Source organism: Gobio gobio (assembly GCF_949357685.1).
Source record: "Gobio gobio genome assembly, chromosome: 16".
Classification (NCBI taxonomy): Eukaryota; Metazoa; Chordata; class Actinopteri; order Cypriniformes; family Gobionidae; genus Gobio; species Gobio gobio.
The window spans coordinates 20,790,232-20,812,940 of record NC_137109.1 but is presented as its reverse complement, the minus strand read 5'-3'; the positions used below and the strand labels follow the sequence as shown (position 1 = coordinate 20,812,940).

The window sequence follows — 22,709 nt, the reverse complement described above, 5'->3', positions numbered from 1 at the left end:
GGTGGCCATACATCCGGATTTTGGCCGGACAGTCCGGATTTTAAACCCCCTGTCCGGCGTCCGGCACAGCCTCAAGCCGGACACTGATTTGTCCTCCTTTTTGGAGTTGCGCTGAAAAGTTGCTAAAAAAAATCCCCAGCTCTAGAATCTTTATTGGGACGCAGCAGCCATAGCGTCTAATGCCGTAAAATCTCTGGTCAAATGATTGGCTGAAAGCGGTGTCAAATAAACATCTGAATATCTAAATATCATTCGTTAAAAACGTAAACAAGCCTCCACAACATGCTGGCTACTTCATATCGTAACGTTAACATGCTGAAACGTCAGACCTCTTTTAATCCGGAATGGACAAAAGAGCACGAATTTATATCAAAAAGCAGTAAATATGCTTTTCATGGATTTGGCCCTGTGCCAGATTATTTGTTTATTTATGTATAAACATAGTCCAGAGTCCAGAAATTGTATGATTTCAGGCACTGAGCATTTTGCAAGACGGGTTCATCTCCGTGGTCAGTTTTTGAAATATCACATTGTCTTGAATAAATACAAATACTGTAAACAAATACTTTTTTTGCCTCTTACACATCTACTTCAAGATATATTGTAGATCAAATGGTCTGGCAATAAATATGCTATTTCAGAATCACTGTATCATGATACTATCGATATGATGGACAAAATTGTATTGTAGTTGCGAGTACACCAGAGTCCAATGATTCTTGCTTCAAGAATTATTCTTGCTTCACCTAATGCCGCAAAGTGTCCTCCTTTTTGGTGTTATGGAAATGGCCACCCTATGTGTACGATGTCTAATAGCTGGAGTGATGGTGGCAAAATAAATATTATAGATAGTATTAAGATAGTTGCTTTTTTTGCAGTTTGAGTTGTTAAATATCAAAGAACAGATCATTTATAATCCGCAAGCGGAAATGCGTATGAGGAAATGCGCCGCTATCGCAGATTTTTTTTGGACCTGAGGTAGGGGTTCAAGCAGACCAATCACAGCGCTTGCAGTCTGCATAAAATTGACACGTTGTTACATTTTTGGAGAGGAGCAAATAAATATAACCTATATAGTGCACTATGTGCCATTCACCATGTAGAAAATAGTAGATGTGTGAACAAGTGACCAATTTGCATCTTCTGTGTCTATTTATAGTGTAGTAGGGGGGTGGGACGCTTCAGATTCTAGAGAGCATTTGATTGGACAGAAAATCTGATGAGACGCTGAAGTGCAGACTCAGAGTGATGTCATCAAAATCATTCATCGGAAATGAGAGACTGTGAAGTGATGATATACGGGACAACGTTTTGCCATGTTTCAGGGAAACCAGGGGCCTATACCATGAAGCCGGTTTAGCTGGCTAGCCAGATATGTTTAAGCTTAGTTTGTGCTAATCCTGGGTTTTAGGTACCATTAAAGTGGTTTGGCTTTTAGCAGTGTTCATCTCCATAGTAACTTACGTTCCACTAACATCATGGTAGGCCTACAGGCCCCAGGAGACAAGGCCCACGACCAATCTAAAGTATCCATATAGAATTGTTCTGCCCTCTCAATGGGAAAGTGCTCAAGCAACATTGCTCAAAAAGTTGCCCTGTGTATTTTTGAATCTTCTAAATGCAAATTTTGTCATTGTTTTGGAACACAATAGCTTATAGATAACAGTAAATCTAACGTTACTAAAAGCCACAAAAAAAATCAATTTTGATTTCATGGGTAGCCTACTTTAACTTTACACAAAAATTAAGTATTATTCTGCAACAATGGCCGAGTGGCTGTACGTTATTTCTTACATATTTAGACAAAGCTTTACAAACTAACTCTTGTTTACCTGCTCTCCGATACACTAGATGTCCCACTTCCTCCGTCGTGCCACAGCGTTCCGCTGCAGAAGAAGACACCAGGATATTACCAGAATGTATGAGAAATATATCTAGTTTCTGCACTGTTGCAATAGCAGTTATTGCGATTGATGTGCGTTTGTACGATCTCGAGCAGCCGCATTCATGAGAGGCCTCTGAGACGAGCAGTATGTCAGTGCATTTTGAGGAGAGGAGTGGTGTGATCCCGTGTAAAACAGCATGGGGCTCGTGGTATCAGACTATGGAAGAGGTTTTCATCGAAGTCAATGTTCCTCCAGGTACTTCAGCCAAAGAGATCAAGTGTAACATCGGGAGCAAACAGATAGAGCTTCGTGTAAAAGACCAACAGATCTTCAAGGTATGGATGAGCACCGAGGAGACCGTAAATTAAAACTTGTGTTATTAAGATTAGGACAGGATTGTTTTCAATATATAGAGACCAGATAACTTGTGGAGAGATGTGTTGTGCTACATATAATGTCCGTATTGATTATTGGCACGTAATTAGGAGAAACTTTGACAACATAATATACATACAATTAAAATTGATATGTTGCCTTTGGTGAGTGAAAATATGTTAATATGAAATATTTTCATGTTCAATTTCAGATTTTGTACTATAATGTGTTATAAAATAAATAATAATAATAATTAAAATGTTATATATAATATAGGCCAGGTGTCTGCTGTAGCAACTGAGATTGAAACTTGTGGTTAACTTGTATGGACCATTGCATAAAATAATAAAATGCTACCTGTACTGTAAAGGATGGTAATCTGTTAAATTCTATGTTTAGTTAACACCAGGTAAGATTGTTAATAACCTATTGAGGACTGTGTCATCCATGTCGCCGTAGAGCTGGCGATATGTGCCATAAACAGCTTGCAGAACAGTGTTTAGGGCGACAGGTTCAAAACCTGGATAAGCAGTTATGCATACTGCCCCACCAACCTGCTCACATCTGTGCATCACCTACATGTCATGAAGTCAAATTAGTATAAAAAGTAAAAGATCTGTATAAGAACTTAGTGGGTGGATAAAATGATAGTGGGGTCTATAAACAATGTAATGCATTCGGTTTAATAGTATATTAACTTGCATATGGTAAAAACACGTATTGTTTTGGCAATATTGTTAGATACTGAAATACAATACAGTAGGGTGTAAGCTTTGTTTACCTGTGCCACCTCCCTACAGCACAAGTTTTACAGCTTGGTGCAGTGACCAAAAGTACACCTGTTGCATAATCATTAAACGTTTATGAGTGAAAATGTTATGCTAATTTCAGGTTGGACCTGTGATTTTCAGAAGGGTTTTTGGTCTTCTCTGATTAGTTAGCTACCATTCTGAAACATCTCCCATCCGCCTCCGCTTCGGCCTTGTTTTCCTCCATAGTTACGGCAGGGGCTAATGGTTCAAATAGAAAGGGCAGAGGACCTGCACCGCTATCCAATGTGTCTTCATTTAGCCCTGGGGATTCAGGAGCAGAGAAGTCCTCCACCTCAGCAGAGCCCTGCGTACTTTGCCTGGCTATCACCAGACCAAGCTCAATCTTTTTAAGATTGAACATTGGCCTGGGGAGTCTGCTCTGTATTTTCTACTGCACAAGAGGCGTGATCAACTGGCATAGTTCAAATGACTCTGTACGCAATTGGATAGTCCTTCAACCAATCAGACCAACGATCCATCGTTTCTCTATCCTTCATTGTGTTAAACCCGCCAATAGCACGCCAGATGGATAAGCTGGTTTTTGATTGGTCCCCGCAAATTTGTAACAGAAGCAGGATAAAAATATGTACAGGTTTCCAGCCTGAGCTGCAGGGCGAAATCAAATCGCGGCAGATCGGGCTCATAGACCGTAAAAAAATATGGACGACGCGACTTCATTGACTTCCGCTGACCAGAGTTGAAGCTTTCGTAGGCCCGCACATGGCGCTGACATCTTGGGATCAAGTCTGTGCAGTAGCGATCTCTGGACCGGAGTTGCGCATTAGAGAGCAGGAAGTAGAGGCGCGATTATCAAAAGCCCGCCTACACACTCGCAGATGCAGAACAATTCATTATGTTGGTGTGAAATAAACAGTTATAGAAATGTAGAAAATAAAAAGCTAAAGCTCCAATCTCCTCCCAAAAATCCAGAAAAAAGTCTGTTGGTGCCTTAGTGACAACTTCACTCAGAGAAGCCGTCAATCTCAGCTGTCAATCATGAATCATCCCCCGTTTTTATAGCATCAAATAACTAAATAAAACTAAATGTATTTAAAAAACGAACACTTGAAATTAAATCATCATCATAAAAATGTCCAACTTTAGGAAACAATTATTTGAAGTGTAATTTTATTGTTTGTGTGTGTCTGCATCCATTCTAAGGGCGTTTTCACACCTGAAAGTCCGCACCAAGGTCCGAACCGAAGTTCATGTTTTGATACATTTTATGCATTCGGTTAGTTTTGGTTTGGTTTCACATTGCAATTATGCGAGCGGACTAAAGAACTTTACATGACACACTTGCGTCCACCATCATCTATGTGGGCTGCATCTGGACCTTGATTGGTTTGTAAACGGACGTGCGTCTGACATCAGCGTCTTTGACAAGAACGAATGAACGGACGCATATCGCTGCCACTATTGAACAGTGCGCATTGCTTGACTGTTTTCTTTTCGTTACGTTTAAAAGTAGACATTTCAAGCTTTATATACACATATTTCTCATGTTTGTGAGACAAGTAGCCTGCTGAGTTTCGGTTTATTTGAGACGCGCTCCAGTTCATGTGCAAAGCATGTGATTGCTCCCGTGATTATTGTCTGCTATAGATTAGTTGCTTCTTATTTATTAAATCCAGGCAATTATCTGATTAAACGTTGAATAAAATTACAATTTATACGAAACGAAATTCACATTAAAGAAAGGCTTTCTAAGCAAAATCATACCACATTTCTTTCAAAGTCATTTCTGTCTTGTGACATATTGTGCATCTTTTCACTTTTCATAATCAATCCAGCCTAGATTGAATTTAAAAATGAAATTATAATATTTAAAAATATACAGGAACTTCATGTAAATGGTCTGAAATTCCGAACCATACAGAAAATGCTTTCACACTAGAAACGAACCGAACCTTTGTTCAGTTTGATCCAGACCGAGACTACCTCTTTTCGTCGGACCAAATTTCGTTTGTTTGGTCCGGACCGTGGTACGGGGGAGGTTTCACACCTGTAATTTTGATTCGGACCAAACTGAAAAGTCCGAAAATCCAGACCAAACAAGGTAGGTGTGAAAACGCCCTAATACATGGAGAGGTGGGGTTTATGAGCTCTACTGGGACCAACCACCAGGGGGCGATTGAGGCACGGAGGCTTCAGTTTCTGAGAGGAGTGCGGCAGTCTGGATCGGGCTGTCTACATTTTACCCCTTATTTTTAGTGAGAGTTGGCATGGGCCACTGAGAGATGACAGTTGCTCGCCCCCTCTTTCTTCCCTGCCTTGCTCTTCCACACCCACTCCCCTCCCCTCTTCTCACGGTCATCCACGCCCATTTAAATTGCATTTTTCAATAAGATTATGAGGTGGACTTGAGCTGAAAGAGGGGGGTTTCATGAACCTTTAACCAGATTTGCACATTATTTCTCAGCTATGTTATTAACCCCTTAACTGTCACCCTCCTTTTTGAATAGTCGTGAAAAGGCTAAATCTAAACTTAAATGTTTGTTATTCAAGAATGCTTTAGAATATAGACCTAAGTTTGGCCTTGTTTTAAAAAAAGATACTCAGCAGCACTTCAAAAAAATAAAGTATGAAAAAGTTATGGAAGTTTAAATATACTGTAAATCAAATGTACTGTACTAAACATTTTTATTTTATATAAAATATGTATTTTACAAGATAATTTTCCTCTAAAATTATTATAAAACCAAAGCCATATATCTATCCAAGTTGTGTTCAAAATTTGAAGTTGATATCACAAAAATAATCTGAAGTTCCTGAGATTTTGTTTAGGTGCTGCACCAAAAATATCCACCAGGTGTCACCCCACGTTCCATTTTTCTAATGATAAAATGACACCAAAATTTTGAATTTAGAGACCACTGTATGTGGGTATGGGAAGCTTTTCAATTTGGGTAGGCCAAATCCAGACGGAAATGGTACCAGAGTAATTTAGTGTAAATAAGTTACTTTGTGTAAAACAAATGCCATCTCCAGGAATTAGAGACTAAGCTTTCAAATGGTACCACATATGAGGTGAGAGCTTCTCCACAGACATAAAAAATTGAAAGCATATACATGTTGATGTCATTCCGGACCCTGTACCGGGTCCGCAGAGTTTAAATAGGTGGTCAAACAGCCAAATGGTTTCTCTGAGAAATTTGCAAAAAGTTTAAGCACATTTAAAATCATTTAAAAACAAACAACTGCAAAGGTATTAAAATAGTAATGGAAATTCATTGGTCAGAATATGTGGGAGCCCCACATAAATTAAAAGTGCCTCAAGTAACCCCAATCGGTCCATTATAGTTGTTTGTGAACTGTGTGACTAGAAGGAATATTTTGTTTTTAGACAAATTCCTGTCATGTAAACAGAATGCATTATCACATTCCAGCCTGGATAAGTGGTGTTTGTGTAATTACTGTCATGCACCTCTATTGTGTGCTGTAATGTAGCATAGGCATGTGAAACGTCCCACTGAGGTACATGTTGCTAGTGATGCTAATGGAAAATGTCAGCTACTTCTAAATTTTAAATTCAGTTTTTCTGTCGTCTCATAGGGGAAGCTGTTTGGCTCTACAGTCGCAGATGAAGGAACATGGACGTTGGGTAAGACTAAAAGCCAATTACATATTCATGTTAGAGTAAATAGTGCATGTATCTTTCTTAAAATATATCTCTGGGTCTTCGTTGTGCCATTCAGAGGACAAAAAATTAATCCAGATAGTTCTTATGAAGACGAACCGAGAGGCTGGGAACTGCTGGCAGTCTCTTTTGGAGGGAGAGTACGCGGCTGACCCGTGGGTGCAGGATCAGATGCAGAGGAAGCTCACACTGGAGAGGTTCCAGAGAGAGGTGCGGCAGTATTTCACTGCACCCGGCCCCTGGGTCACACTTCATTCATATGTACTTGGTCTTATGGACAACCTCCTGAATTAAAAAATAGATATATTTGGCAAATCAAGTCAAACTACATTTCAAAAGTTTGGGGCCGTTTACATGACACGGTTATCAACTAAAAACAGGAACACTTTTTATGCGTTTTGGCCGTTCATTTACACAACAACAGCGATTGGGGGCCTAAAAAAAGTCCTCAAAGTGCACGTTTTTTGAAAATGTTACCGTTATTGTCTCCATGTAAACAACAAAAACGCAAATCAATGACGTGTTTGCGTATATTTAGTGTATAGGCACGTAATGTTTCTTTACAAAGTGACATCGCCAACTACTGGCCTGGCATGACCAATACAGGGATTTTAATAGTTTCTGCAGATCCGTGTGAACAGTCTGTACACAAAAAAAGAAAACTTTTCAGTTTTTAGTATTGTTAAATGTACCCTTATGCTCAGTAACTGTAATGTGAAATATTTTTACAATTTAAAATAACTGTTTTCTATCTAAAATGTATAACTGCGTTGGAAAAGTTCATTACTCCAGTCTTCAGTGTCACATGATTATTCAGAAATCATTGTAATATGCTGGGGCCATATTCACCAAACATTTTATCTTAGCACTAAGAGTTCTCCTAAATAGCAGAAAAAGTTCTTAGTTAAGAATTTCCTCTTAACCTATTCACAGAACTGCGGAAACCAACTTTTACTACGGAATAGAGAGAAATCTTAAGCTAAGAGTAATAGCGGAGTTGACCGCGTTGCTATGGATGATGTCAGCACGCTTACTAACTATGCACACAGTGATTGGCGGATAAAGGATGGGTCTCTGTCAGTGATTTAATCATAGAAATAATGTAGAATGAGGTATCATGTTGCCATATTCAAATAAAGATTTTAAAATGAAGGTTAAAGCTACACTTTGTAACTTTTCCGTCCACTAGAGGTCACCTGTTCAAAACAAAGGCATAGTTTGACGACGCCACATTTGAGCACAGAATCCTGGGACATGTGGTCTTCACCTCACAGCCGGTGGAAAAGAGTCAGGATAGGACTCGGGCAGAAATCATGTTCATGGATGCGATTATTTACATTACTGTAATATAAAGCAGAGCAGGACCGAGTGTTGTGGAGCTGAGCAAGGCCGCGGGAGCGATTGAAGAGCGGGACCGTTATTATGGCATAGTCGCCAAAGGGACTTTTATTATGACACGGTCGCCGGCGCCACTTCCTCTTTTCCAGTCATGAGTATGAGGTAACGCAGCTCTGTTTATCGTATCAGATATATCTGAGTGTGTTGAAAAGGAAGTTATGACGTTTGCTCGGCTGCTATGACACTTGTTCACACTGCAGTGAGAGTACAGCAGCGTTTCTGCTAAATAAAACCGGTAACCGAGGGAAACGCAGATATGACGCATTCGACAGGCGACTCCCTCAAACGCATAGCTCACACGTCCCGTTTCCATGGTTAAAATAGCAATTTCTCACAATTTACAAATAGTTGGAAACATTTGGGATATTCTAAGTACTCAACTGAACAAAATATATAACACTGGCCTAGTGGTTTTTGGATATTTTACTGCAAAAATCTTACATAGTTTACCTTTAAGTGTCACTAATTAAACAAGTAAATGTTCAGCTAATTGTCAGCCTCTTACGTTTCTGTATCTCGAGATAATTCATGCGACAAATAATGTTTTATAGACAAAGTTTGGGAGGAGCACGTTCAAAATCAAATGGTCTATCTAATCAGCTCGAGAGGAGGCATATTCACAGCTGACTCACCTCAACTGCTTTCTGCATCCCTCCATCACCTCGACTCCTCACTCTCCGCTGGTTCCTATTCCCAAACTGGGGATTCTGGGAAAAATTCTGAGCTTGGCGCCCTCAATCCCCTCGGACAGCATGCCAAATACGCTTGTTTTACTGGTTTTCTTATTTGTAACGTTTTTATTATCCGTTATTCAATGCATAATCTGCGATAACAGGTTAATTTAAAATCTATGAATCAAAACTCGTATTGCATTTACCCAAGGCGCTCTTCGCTACAATGGGGTCTTTTGATGGATTGCCAACAACAGCCATTTTAGGATTGTTTGTGATTTGGTCTTTGATGTAGGAGCCCTCTGGACTACCAACTTTTCACAGATTTAGGAGCTAGTTTTGGCTCTAAAATGTTTTGCGAAATACTTTGATAAAATGTAGGAGTCCTAAAATTAGAACTTGCATGCCCATTATTTTTAAGAGTCTCTCAAATTGGCAAGTTAGGAGCTGCTTTTAGCCTCAAGACATTTTGTGAATATGGCCCCTGATTTACTGACCAAGAAACATTTCTTGTCAATGTTGAAAAGTGGTGCTGCTTAATATCTTTGTGGAAACAGTGATGCATGTTTTCTCAGTATTATTTGATGAATAAGCTTATAAATGAATCTTTGCAGAAAAACATTTTTTTATTACTGTATATAAAAGTAATGGATATCTTCCATCTCTATCCTGTTTCAAACAGAACCCAGGATTTGACTTCAGCGGAGCAGAGATCTCTGGGAACTTTCAGGGTGGTGGACCAGATTTCTCCAGCTTGCAAAAATAAAAGGACTACTTTCATTGCTGTACTGGATGTAGTTTTACCAAATTGCACCAATTTTTTCCCCCCGTTGAGAACCTGTATCTCTTTCTTCCTCTGGAAACTTGGGTTTGAAATGTAGGAGCATATCGCAACGCTGTCTAGCCATCGTTATAAAGCCATAATCGATCACAAGCAGCCTTTGAGTCAAGTCTTTATGGTGGTTTTAATTTAAAAATGCCAAGTTTTTGTTTTGTAATTGCCACCACAGTTGTTTTAGAAGACTGTTGGGCTCAGCTATTTCAATAAATTGTGTTATTCAAGCACTTATTAAAATGTATTTTCTCAAACACCACAAACAAGCGTGTCACATTTCAACAAGGTTTTATTGAAAGGTTCAACTACATAATTTTGCAAAATGCTCTCAACTTCCAGATTCGAGCCAAAACAAAATGAGCCACTTACATTTAATTCAATCCATTTCAACAGTTTTATTTGTACCACTCATTTTTGTTTAATTTATACCAGGTATAAAACAAATGGTCAGGGTTACATACGTTTGTAGTGATAACCAAATGTAAAACAAGCTTCAGCCTGGTCAGTTAGTAATTAATTAGCTCTTTTCTTCTTAGAGGCGTCAAATCAAGTTAAAACCTGCATTTCCATAGCCATCCAGATAAGCAGAATGCCAAAATAAAGAAAACTAAAGAAAAAAAAAAAACCATCTCATTTTCATCACCTTGGGTAGGAGTGTGCATTACGTCAGCGGACAACCTAGGGTGGGAGTTAAGGGTTTTGGGCCTGATCTCTTGGTTCTGTTGTTGTGTTGAATCTCAAAACCCTTCTCCCTCCTCTTCCACACAGTGGACTGAGGACCTAGGCGGTTTTATACTTCATTGCTTTAAACAACCAGCGCTTTTTGCACCGATTCAAATGAACATACTGTACATGTGCAAGCCTTACCAGTGAAACCCATCTGATAAGCTTGCTCAAACCCACCCTTGACTAGTAATCAAGATTGAGCCAGTGCGGATGTAAAATAAATGTGATCACGGCAGGTGTTATAAAGAACATAGACTGAGGAAGGAATTAAAGTTAGCAGAAATGAAGCACTTTAAAGAAATTAGTGTTGGGTGCCCATAGCATAGATTAAAAGTAATGAGCCATTCACAGTTTTCCATAGAACGGAGTTAAGTTGTTCAGTTATGGACACTCAACACTAACTTAACAAGCAGATTCAGGAATCGTGGGTAGATGGGCAATCTTGTAATAACTATGCTTCAGTTGTCTGGCAGTTCTACCAGAAATCATCCAACGCAGTCTCTGGCCATTTGGCTTCAGGCACTTTGTGGTGGCGTATTCAGCCAGGCATTTAGCAACAAGCTCCCTCACACAAACCAGGTCTCCGGTTTTAACCTGAAACACAAGAGCAAACCACAAATTACCATTTGCCTCAATGTTTAATCGAAATACCGTTTTTATATACAATACAGAAGAAAAGTTCTGTCGCTACTTATTGTAACTTTAATTACACATTTTATTTGATACGGTTATGATCTCATGAGATTCAGAAGTTCTGCAAGTCCCACAATATTTGGGCACGATCCATTTGACGTAGGGTGTCGTGATACATAAACAATGGGCAGCAGGACACAAGAATCTATCGTTTCATCTCATATAGTGTGCCATAGTGGACGACAAACAACGCCGTGTCTGCGACACTTCACGGCAAAGACTAGCAGGTTTAAATTTTTTTCAGTCCATCTGTGACTAACCAATAGGGAGCACAGAAGCTCTTCCGTACACCACTTTCAAACATGGCGAAAAAAAAGAGGGATGATTGTACTGGTGCTGCCAGGTGGAATTATGCAATGGAGGAAAGGTTCATGGAGCTATGGCAACAATACACCTGCCTTTATGACATTTCCTCAAGGGACTACCACAACTGAGTGGAGAAAAAAAAATAACTAAGATATATGCTGGCAAACAGTAACAAGAGGCGCTTCTGCAACCCGGTGAATACTGTAATTAGCAATAAGCTAACATACCGCTTTACACTTTTCGGAAGTCAGTTCCGCTTTTTCAATAACATACACATGTCGTTAAAGACGGCAAGAGATGATTGGTAGGGAAGCAGTGAGTGTGTGCGAGCGAGTATGAGTGTTGGGAATCGATTAAAAAAAATTTGGTTTTCTGTAATTAAAATCGCACGTTTTTATTATGATATTGTAATTTCAGTTACTCTCCAAATTAATGTAGAAACAATTTAAAGACAGCATATTTTAAATATGTTGTAATGGCATCTTTTCATGAATGAAAGCCAGGATCACTGATACCAATGTCTCTATTAAACATTAATGACATTTTACATTACAGTATAACAATATAACACCTTTCTTAACTGCATAAATAATAAATATAGATTAATCATCTTTTTTCTGTTACCTTTGTTCTTTGATGAACATTAATGACAGACATCAGTGCTGCTGTCACTTTAAGATCCGCTGCCGAACACGACGCAGATCTGTCACGTGCATTTTTTTCTCACGTTCATTTAAGACTCCTATTATGAGAATACTCGACAAAACTGGCATTTTGGCAACATTGTCCGTGTTGTTGTAATTGTTTGTTCAAGAGCGAAAGAGAACTTGATGTGTGCACGAGACTGGTGCAACTAGGGATCTGAAATGAGACGCAGCCACAGACAGGACACTGACATACAGTGCGTTCTCGTGTCTTGATTCGATTGTTTAAAAGCATTTACATGAATAGGAGTGTGATCATATAATGCAACGCTAGGCAAAAATGTATATAAAAACAAACGCGTTAAATATTTTTAATGTTTTAAAATGAAAACATTTAATTGCCCGTGTTAACGCGTTCCCCAGCATTATATTAATATATTTAAACAATTTAAAAAAGGGACACAGTGACTGTTGTAACAGACAAAAATATGGTGTAGTCTAAACCCAGCATGACTGGTTGTGCAACACGCTTTGCCTCCACCCAACCTCCAAACCAAGTAAACACTTTAAGGGTGTACTCACTAGGCGATCGGAACAGTGCCCAGCAGCGTTTTACCCCCAAAGTCGTTCGGTTGACTAGTGGGAGTGCTCCATACCATGCCCGGGCGTGGTTCGTTTAGCAGGCCCCTTCTTACAAGCGGGCCAGGGCACGGTTCGATTGGGCGCAGTATGCATGTAGTGTGCCTAGTGGGAGTTCACCATGACTCTTTCCCTGCCAGCATTGATCATTTTCACAAGTTTCATGGCATTCAATCTTTTTTTTTGATTGAATATCTGAACATGCAATATATCAAAAGAAAGAACAGAGCCTCTGCTTTTAAACAAAAAAAATTAATGCATTCTTTTTTTTAAATCAACACTGTGGGCAAGTTTCATTTAAAAAGCAACATTGACAAAAACGTGTTTTTTCTCAGCTTTTTTCAAAGCCTAAATCTGGATCGGATTCAGAACAATGATCAAAACATTTATGAGTAGATCAACACCCCCCAAAGCTTCACAGTCCTATAGCTTGTCCTGGGTCAACATTTCATTCAATAACATTAGACAGTTTTGATTTATAAGCCGTAAATGAACGCATAATTTTAGATATGCATATGATTACATATGCTAATCGCTTGTTTCTGCTTTGCCTGCGTTTTGATCAGGAGATCCAGTACTTTTTCAGAAGATGATTAATAGCTCCCCCTACCGTATAATAGAGAAAACCAGACAATTCTATCAATGGCAGGAAGAGAGTTAAGCACCAGCCATTTGTGAAAATCAGTAAATCAGCTTGAACCAAAGTAAATGAAACTCACAGACAAACTGTCCTGTAGACCATCTAGAGCCTCTTTCAGAGCCGGTACTGGCTCACACTCGTGCAGATCCTCGATCTCCAGGGCCAGAAGGGACAAAGCAAGCAGTGAAGGCTGTAGGAACAGAATTATAGGTCAAACTCCAAATCCACTTGGTTTCAAAATCAAACTGCAAAATGGTCCAAACAGCTTACCTTCATTTTAGTGAAAGTAAAGGAGCAATGGCAAGCCTTCAATTGAGCCTCAAGCCTCTCAATGTTCAGAATCATTTTACTGAAAAGAAACATTGAAACGTTATTTCAGTAGGCCTACTACAGCATTTAAAACAGGTTACATAGTCAGTTTCAAGAAACCTACACTACCATTCAAACATGGGGGTCAGGAAGACTTTTACTTTAAGAAATTAATACTTTTATTCAGCAAGGATGCATTAAACTGATCAAAAGTGACTGTAAAAGGCATTCATACTGCTATAAAAGACTTTAATTTTCAAATAAATGCTGTTCTTTTGAACTTTCTTTTCAATGAATCCTACAAAATATGTCATGGTTTTCACAGAAATTAAAGCAGCACAACTGCTCAAGAAATATTTCTTAATATTAAACAGTGATCACAGGAATAAATTACACCTTAAAATACAGTAGAACTGTAGTATGTGACCCGTGCTGGCAAAATGAGGCGCAATGAGCAAATGTTCAAAAATTACTTTTCAAAATGTTTATTAAAAGCCCTTCAAAATTATACGTTTTTTAATGGGGGGGGGGGGGGGGGGGGCGCTAAATCTGAAGTTCATAGAGTCAAAGTGAATTGAGAAAAACCGAGTTAAAGGGGACATTGCCCCTTTTTACAAGATGTAAAATAAGTATCTAATGTTCCCAGAGTGTGTGTGAAGTTTTAGCTCAAAATACCCCACAGATCATGTTTTATAGCCTGATAAAATTGCCACTTTTATAAGGCGAGCAAAAACATCCTGTTTTTGTGCAAGTCCCTTTAAATGCAAATGAGCTGCTGCTCCCTGCACTTTCAAGAAGAGGGCGGAGCTTCAGTAGCTCATGCAGCAGCAACAATAGAACATGTCAGAAACGAACAGTGTTCAGTTCGAACCGGAGTCGGACAATAATGCCTACTGAGCCTGAGAATCTGCTGCATGGACATAGAACAGGTATAGTTTATCTCGTTGCCATCTTGCTTTTATCCACTAATGTTATTAGTACAAGCCTGTAAAGCGGACCCTGTCCGAATGATCGGGGTGCCGAAATTAATAGTTTCTGCGATGCAGACGAGGACGATTCGGTGTCGGTTCAGTAATAGACCATAACCTATTATAATTTACTGACAATTTTCTGCCATCATTTGTCTCGTACGTGCGTTGTCGCGGAAGCATACAATGGCAGAGGGTGGCGAGACGCGAGTGCGAGTAATTAAAAATGCTCCAACTACTTTAAAAAGCAGACATCTGGGCACATTTCGGCTTTTGTGAACAACCTGGTAATTACGACCTGGAGAAAACACGCGCTGTGTGTAAATCATGTCACTCACAAATAAAATGTGCAAGGGGTAATAATACCACTAACTTGAGAAACACGGCAGCCAATTTTCATCGGGAGCTGTTAAGGTGGACCCAGCTCAGCCAAAAATTGATCAAATTATATCAACGTTAGAGTTCTTAAAGGGCCTGTTTACACCTGGTCACTTCATGCGTTTTAAAGATCAGATATCTATCGCATGTATCAAAACGATTTCATTTACATTTGGTCACATAAATGCATCTCCAATTCCTGCACTATATGCAGATTTAATGGAGTTAACATCGCCGAAACAGCTGCATTTTATTAATTTCAAAATCAAAGACCGCAATCGGAGAGAGCGTGGCAACAGCACTGGTAAGATGGTCATTCGGTTTCTTTACTTTTAATGAATATGATTGTATGTTGAGCACCTGCGACTTGCTTTCGGTTTTATTTGCTGTGGTTTATGTGCGCTGGCTTGATGGAGATACAGCTGCTCGTCTTCGGCGATGCATGCTTCAGTAGCGCGGTCACATCTGGCTAGAACATGTCATACAGCCCATAACGCTCGCACACGTTTATTTTTTAGCATTGTTGGGAGACCTGGGACTAAAAGGTTTCAACAACTAGATGCATTTAGATTTAAGCTTTCACTGTAATGCGGCCCAGACCACCTCCTGAAGTGCCTTTTAGTATATTGTGTATTTGTTCTAAATGCTCCTGTTGTCTTCTTGAATGTATCAAACAAAACTCAAGTCTGGGCACAGAAGTGTGTTTTCTTTGAGCAGGTAAAATTAAAGATTCAGTTCATATAACTGACTGACAAAAATGATATACACATGAGGATGCAGAGTATTGTCAATATATTGATACATCGTGATATGGAACCAAAGGCATGATAATCATAATCCAACCGAACCGTGAGACCAGTGTAGGTTCACACCCTTACCGGATGAACAATAAATTTCATAAGACTCATCAGTAAAGTTTTGGTCATCACACAAAAGATGAAGTGTCCGTTTTCACTCCAGACAATCACTGTAAGAGCTGAATATACAGTACAAGTAGTGTGCATTAGAGTCTTATCCATAAACCCCCCCCCCTTGCATTATGATCAGCATAACAGCAAATTACACAAAAACACTCATTACAATGAACTGTAAACAAATATATACAGACCTTATGCCGTCGCAGGGGGTGCTTAATAAACTGGTAAACTTTATATCCGTAAAACAACTCTGATGAACCGTAATAAAGTGCGTGCTCTCCCTTTCATGACTGCCGTGACCAGTAGCGCTCTAGACTAGAAGCTGGATCACGAACAATTGGTACTGATCCATCCTTGAGCTTTAAAGGGGTGGTAAACCACGATTTCACCATTCTAACTTTAGCTAACGTGTAATGTTGCTGCTTGAGCATAAACAACATCTGCAAAGTTACAACGTTCAAAGTTTAAAGCAAAGGGAGATATTTGCTTTTAAAGAAATCAGTTTCTAAGGACTACAGCAAACGGCCAGTAGGCGACTACACACATTCCTCCAGGCTTGCTGACATCAACAGGCTCAATATTTACATAAACCCCTCCTCCGAGAATATTAAATAAGGGGGGGTGAGGCCATTTTGTATCGCGGCGCTGTTGTGGTATAGTCAGGCTGGAGTGTTGTTGCCGCGATGCCGAGGAAACGCTGTTATATTCATCCGGATTGCAGGTCTGGGGTACTTGCTCTGTTCAGTCTTCATAGGGACGGGGGTGCCTTGCAGAGCGTTTAACATACAGCATGTTATATGCACGTGTGTTTGAGTCAGCGGGGAACAGGCGCGCGCGGGGCTTCCTGCAGCACATCTAACAGAGGAAAACATCCACCGTCTTCGCGATTTCAATGCCAGATTTGCACAACGTCAGCTGCGTGAAAAAAACACTGCCGGTGCGTGGATGCACGACGCGCGCGCTGCACATTTCACGGCGGACAACAAACACTTCCACAAACTTCGCGAGTTCAATACAGGATATGCACAACGGCTTGTCCTGAAAGCTGGATTTACAAACAGAAGCTGTTTACGGGCCACAACCTGCAAGTCTGATTTATTTTTCATCGATGCGTTTTCCTGTAATAGGTTGTAGCAAGGAAGTAAACAGATGACAACGCTGTTCTGCAAACCAGTCTGTTAAATGCTCATTCATACTTAACGTTATCCGACGAACACCTAACGTTACAAACACTAACGTTAAAATCTCAACAGCGAACTTGGCATTAGTGTAAATGATTCTTTGATTAGAGCTTTTATGTATTGTTTATCTACAGGCATGCTAAACATGGTTCTGTGTGTGATTTGGCTAAGTTACTAGTTAAAGCCAGTGCTTAGTGTTTGTTTTGGGTTAGTTCTTGCGACAGATATTTGGCTATAAATCATTCTAAAAATACAAAAGTTAAAGTGCCATTCAGTAGCGATCATTATAGATCCACAGTCTTTACTCTTGAGGACTGAACAGGTTCTGCTCGATCATCTTCACTCAAATGTTCTGGGTCTGATTCGGGCTCATATGGTTTTATTGACGCCGTTGTTTCTAACACTGACCAAAGCAAGCACAGCCTCCGGTAAGGGGCGTGACGTTTCCGACATACGTGCACTAGGCGTTTAGCGAATCACAACACACTGGGCCAGCTAACCAATCAGAGCCCACTGCGTATTTTTGAGGGACTGGCTTCATACAACCCGGAAAGCATCAGACCGTTTTACAAGGAGGGACAGAGCAGTGTAGAATAAAGGTCAAATATATGAAAAATAAGGCAATTTTTTTTAAAACGAAGCATGAACACATGTTACAGTGCACCCCACAAACACAGTCAAGCCTTCAAAAGAATGTGTTTTACCACCCCTTTAACACTTTAGCAAAACCTGCCTTGAATTGTCCCTCATTCAGGCAATGCACCTGCACAGCTTACAAGACATTGGCCCTGTCCCAAATGGCACACTTCATGTGCACTTTCGGTCTTGTGGACTTACGAAGCGGCATTACTTCGTGAAAGTGCAGACTCGGAGGAAGACCGTGAAGGTTTAGGGTGCCATTTGGGACAGGGCCATTGTTGTCGCTACAGCTGCTCGAGCGCAGAGAAAATGGCAGACGGTGTACAACTGGCTGAGGCCAGAACCATGCGAATACGGAACAGTCTGTCATCGCTGTGGGTGGAAACGTGCAGATTAAGGGGCGGTAGTATTATAATAGATCCCCTTCCTACGTCAGAAGAGGAGAGAAATCTGAACAGCTTGCAGAGAAAGGCTTACCAAAACAAAGTTACTGAGTTTCAATGGTTGGTAGATGCACTGGGGACCCAATTATAGCACTTAAACATGGAAAGTCAGATTTTCATGAAATGTCCCCTTTAGGGTTGGGAATCGTGAGAAATTTTCCGGTTTCGGTTCCGCCTAACGATTCCGGTTCCGATTCCGGTTCCATTAAAATTATTACACAAATAGTGGTAAAGGAAAAAGGCACAATACGCAACTCAAACAATCCATTTTGTGTTTATTACTTGCTCTAAAATTAATATACAGGTTGGCAATATCAAAAAAGTCCTGTACATATATTACAGTATTAATTAAGCCATTCTTGCAACACATTGTTTTTCAAATGAACACCTCTGAAATTGTCTTATTACATTTTATCTCTCTGTCTCTGAATAAAACCAAGTTATAAATTATATTTATTAGTTATATTTATTAATTAGTTGTATATTAATTTAATAGTAATTCAGTGAACTTGTAAATAATAAATTGCAATTCAGCATTACAAAGGTAATTGTGCCTAAACGCTTACCTAAACCATGGTGACTCAACGTTGACATTATATATATATATATATAGGCCTTACACTATAAATCTGGTATAAGCCCTGAGGCACTCTGTGCTGTAGCAAATGTTTTGTCAAATTGCTAGTGCAGCCTCCTTTGCATGTTATTAACTTTTCACATTTTGCTTCATTATCATTCATTCTTTGGAAATGAATCCATACTTGTGACTTTCTCTTCGCCATGCTGGTGGTCAACGAGAAAATATCTGACGCAAAACCGTAAATGTGTAGTGCGAGGGCTTTCAGTGCTGAACTGCGTTGCACTCCTGGAAGCGGCAGGCAACGTAATTAATATTCATGATGAGGTGAGCCAGAGTTGCCAGGTTTTCACAACAAAACCCGCACAATTGCACAATCGCTTCAACCCGCGGACATGAAACACAGCCCGCGGCAACAGTGGAAAACGGGAAAGCGGGAAAACCACGGACTTGGCAACACTGGCTGTCACTCGCTATGAAAGGATACGCTTCCAGCGCTTCGTACACACATTGCACCAGAACCGTTTTCGGAACCGAAACTTAGGAATTTCGCGCGGTTCTGGTATTTTTCAAAAATCAGTTTCGGTTCTGAATAAGAACCGGTTCTCGGTTCCCAACCCTAGTCCCCTTTAAAGTTTTCTGATGATTCCAAAAAAATAACACCTAGCAACCATACCTTAAAGGGTTAGTTCACCCAAAAATGAAAATTCTGTCATTAATTACTTACCCTCATGTCGTTCGACACCCGTAAGACCTCCGTTTGTCTTATATAGTGATGACGATTTCAAAACACGGCCTCATGAAGCTTCGAAGCCTTATGAATCAGTGAGTCGAATCATGATTCGGATCGTGTGTCAAACCACCAAACTGCTGAAATTTGGCGATCCAAACTGCTCATTCGACTCACTGATTCATAACGCTTCAAAGCTTCATGAGGCCGTGTTTTGAAATCGTCATCACTATACAAGTCGTTATTTAGGGTTTTTTTGCGCACAAAAACTATTCTCGCCGATTCATAAAGTTATTTTAGAACCACTGTAGTGAGATGGACTTTGTAACGACTTCTTTAGTACCTTTTAAGGGTCTTGAGAGTGAACCGTGCATTGTGCCAATGGAGGCCTTTCAGAGCCATCAGATTTCAACTAAAATATCTTCATTTGTGTTCCGAAGACGAACGGAGGTCTTACAGGTGTCGAACAACATGAGGGTAAGTAATTAATGACAGAATTTTCATTTTTGGGTGAACTAACCCTTTAAATTCCCTGGTAATAACACCAAATTTGGCACAGATCAAGTCAAAACCAAATATCTATAGGACAAGTCTATATTAAATTTTCCATGATACCACAATTTAAGTAACATTAATGAGACAGACGGTCTTTATATTTATTAGGACCTACTGTAATGCACGGATCTAAAATAATGTCACATCAGATGTTTTTCCCCAACAGTTAACCAAATGTTCACTTAAGACAAAGCATGTTTGCGCGAATACTCGCCAAGATATTTTGAAGTACTGTGATTCTGTGTATGTGTGTATATCAGGATTGCGCGCTGTCTGAGGTGTCTGTGTACGCGTCAGATCTGTCAGTCAGCGAGAGTAAGATCGTTTTCATGGACAACGGAAAGGTACTCCTCCCAGAAAAAGTACAAATAAAGATCCTTTTAGATGTTTAATCGCCATTTGGAGCATTGGGATCATTAGACAAGGGCTTTATTAACTAATTTTTGAGAAACTCAAAATTGGCCAAAACCAGCATTTCACTTGTTTTGTCTGTAGCTCAAAATGATCTCCTTTTGCCAGCACGGGTCACATATACACAAAGTAGGCATGTGATGGTGAGGAAATGTTCCCACCGGTTAAGCGACGCATGACCACACAGGTAATACCGGTATCACTGGCGGGGGCTTTTAAATCGCCAATTCTAAACCAAAAGTTAAATGCGCACAGCCGCTTGGGCATTCATAACGGTGCAGAAAAGTGCGAGTGCTTACAGAGGAATTAACTTCAAAAAGGCGCCAGTGGACACGTACAGTGAATGAGTGCGGCCAGTCGCATTTTACTTTCATGCCTGAACACCAGCAACACCGACTAATCGCAGCAAGCCTAACACAAAGTCGAGCCCCTCACCTTTCTGCGTCCACCTTCTCTTGAATGTGCGAGTGAAAGAATCTGAGGAAGTGAAGGGCAGTTGGAGCCTTGACCTTCCAGTAGAGCTTCTCCAGAACAATCTTCTCCATCCTCATCATGTCATGGACCGTAAAGCGATTTTGACTGATCCTGATGAGGTCACTGGCCAAAGGAATGCTCTTCTCTTCTTCTGAAGTCTTCACAGCGATGTAGAAGCAGCAGAGAGCCACGCAGGACAGATGCTTGGGCTGAATCTGAAGAAAAGAAATCATTCAACATAAAACCTCTGCGATTCGTACTCAGAAGGTCAAATATGGAGATGATTAGGCCAATTGCATAACATGTACATTTGTCCAGAAAGCGCACACACCTTCACCACAGCCAGGAATCGATCTAGAAGGTTCACGGCAAGGGAGAACGTCTCTGCACTGAAGCCAAAGAATCGGGTCAAGGAGAGAAGCTCTCTCACTTGAAAGTCTCTCAACTTGACGGTCATTCTCAGACCATTATCCGGAGCGGACTCGATGACTCGGAGTCCACTGAGTTTGGGCTGATATCTGGCCTCTTGGTCCACAAGAGTTTTGAGCTGGACTGCGAAAGGCAAAGCCCCTGCTCCGGTAACCTGGTCAATCATCTGAAATTTTAACAACAGCAGCACATGACATTTATGAATAAACAAAGCACAGTGAAAAGATAACAGCACAAAGAAATTGAACATTGTGGATAACATGATTCATGCTGAATGCTTTTATTAGATGGTTTTCCATATAGACAATTTAACGTGGGCTGCAAGTACAAGCTGAACACATCTGACCTCTGCACTACTAGAAGGATAAAAGTAAATATAAATCATGTAACGATACACCTGTTGCATAATGGAACTCAAGTGTTCCCAAAATATCTGATTTCGGAATATTACAGTATTACACCTTTTATTAAAGGGATGGTTCGCCCAAAAATTTTAATTCTGTCATTTAACGTTACTCACCCTTAAGTTGTGCCATTACATTATATTATATTATATTTTGAAGAATGTGTGTGAACAGAAGAAAAATCCATACAGGTTTGAGAGTAAGCAAAGTTAAATGACAATTTCATTTTTGGGTGAACTATCAAATGATGCCATTGTAACAATGCAAGTTAACTTCAGCTAGAACAATTGCTCATCTTGAGCGCATTGAGAACGAGAGTCTACATGTCTGGGCATGTCCCGGCTTCTGAAACTGTAAAGTACTTCAATGTCTTCCCGTAAATAACGCATTCCGAACAAAATTGATCATGTTTACAATGTTCTCTTTATTTTTTGGCGTAGCGCAATGGCGTAAGAGCTCGCGACCACAGACTCGTGCGTAACCGTGCGCGAGAACCGCTGGTCATGTCCGGGCATGTCCACTGACCAGTGTCCGTGCTCCGTTTAACTATATTTGGTTGTTTCATTCGACTTAAGGTAACATTTAAACCAATATAAATTCACATTTACAGTTTAACACATTTCCAAGCCATATGTTGTGTGTTTAGCGTACGAACATAGTGTTGTTTTACGGTGGGGGACAACATTAGGCCTGATCAGCCGTCAGCTCAAAAGAAACATCTGTTAGAGCTCGAAAAACCATATCGTAATGGAATAAGTACACAGCGCTTTTATTTATAAAACCTGAAATACTAGTAATAAATTAATGTATTGCTTACCTTTTGTAGATTTGATGGTATGATTAAAAACAACTTGTATAAAGCTTTGATTTTATGAAATAAAATACACAACAAAGTTATTAAAAATGAAAAAGAAAGTTACAAGTATGTAAGTTTAAAGCACGATAACTTCTGCGCCTTGCACACCCCAACCCTTGGCGTCAGGCAATGACGCGCAGGCTTCCTCCATGTTATATACTCTGAGAAAGTCC

General features: G+C 40.0%; 2 protein-coding genes across 2 annotated transcripts; one reads left to right on the top strand and one right to left on the bottom strand.

Annotated features, from left to right (window-relative positions):
- Positions 1–1,870: 1,870 nt before the first annotated feature.
- Positions 1,871–10,211, top strand: nudcd2 (NudC domain containing 2). The gene is made up of 4 exons (XM_079839709.1): positions 1,871–2,221; positions 6,629–6,677; positions 6,772–6,923; positions 9,465–10,211. Exons 1-4 carry the CDS (start codon positions 2,033–2,035, stop codon positions 9,546–9,548), a joined length of 474 nt encoding a protein of 157 aa, XP_079695835.1. The 5' UTR covers positions 1,871–2,032; the 3' UTR covers positions 9,549–10,211.
- Positions 9,889–22,709, bottom strand: ccng1 (cyclin G1). Its single transcript, XM_079839708.1, has 6 exons — positions 22,498–22,709; positions 21,179–21,442; positions 20,809–21,062; positions 13,536–13,614; positions 13,345–13,455; positions 9,889–10,937 (listed from the first exon to the last, which is right to left on the bottom strand). Exons 2-6 carry the CDS (start codon positions 21,440–21,442, stop codon positions 10,746–10,748), a joined length of 900 nt encoding a protein of 299 aa, XP_079695834.1. The 5' UTR covers positions 22,498–22,709; the 3' UTR covers positions 9,889–10,745.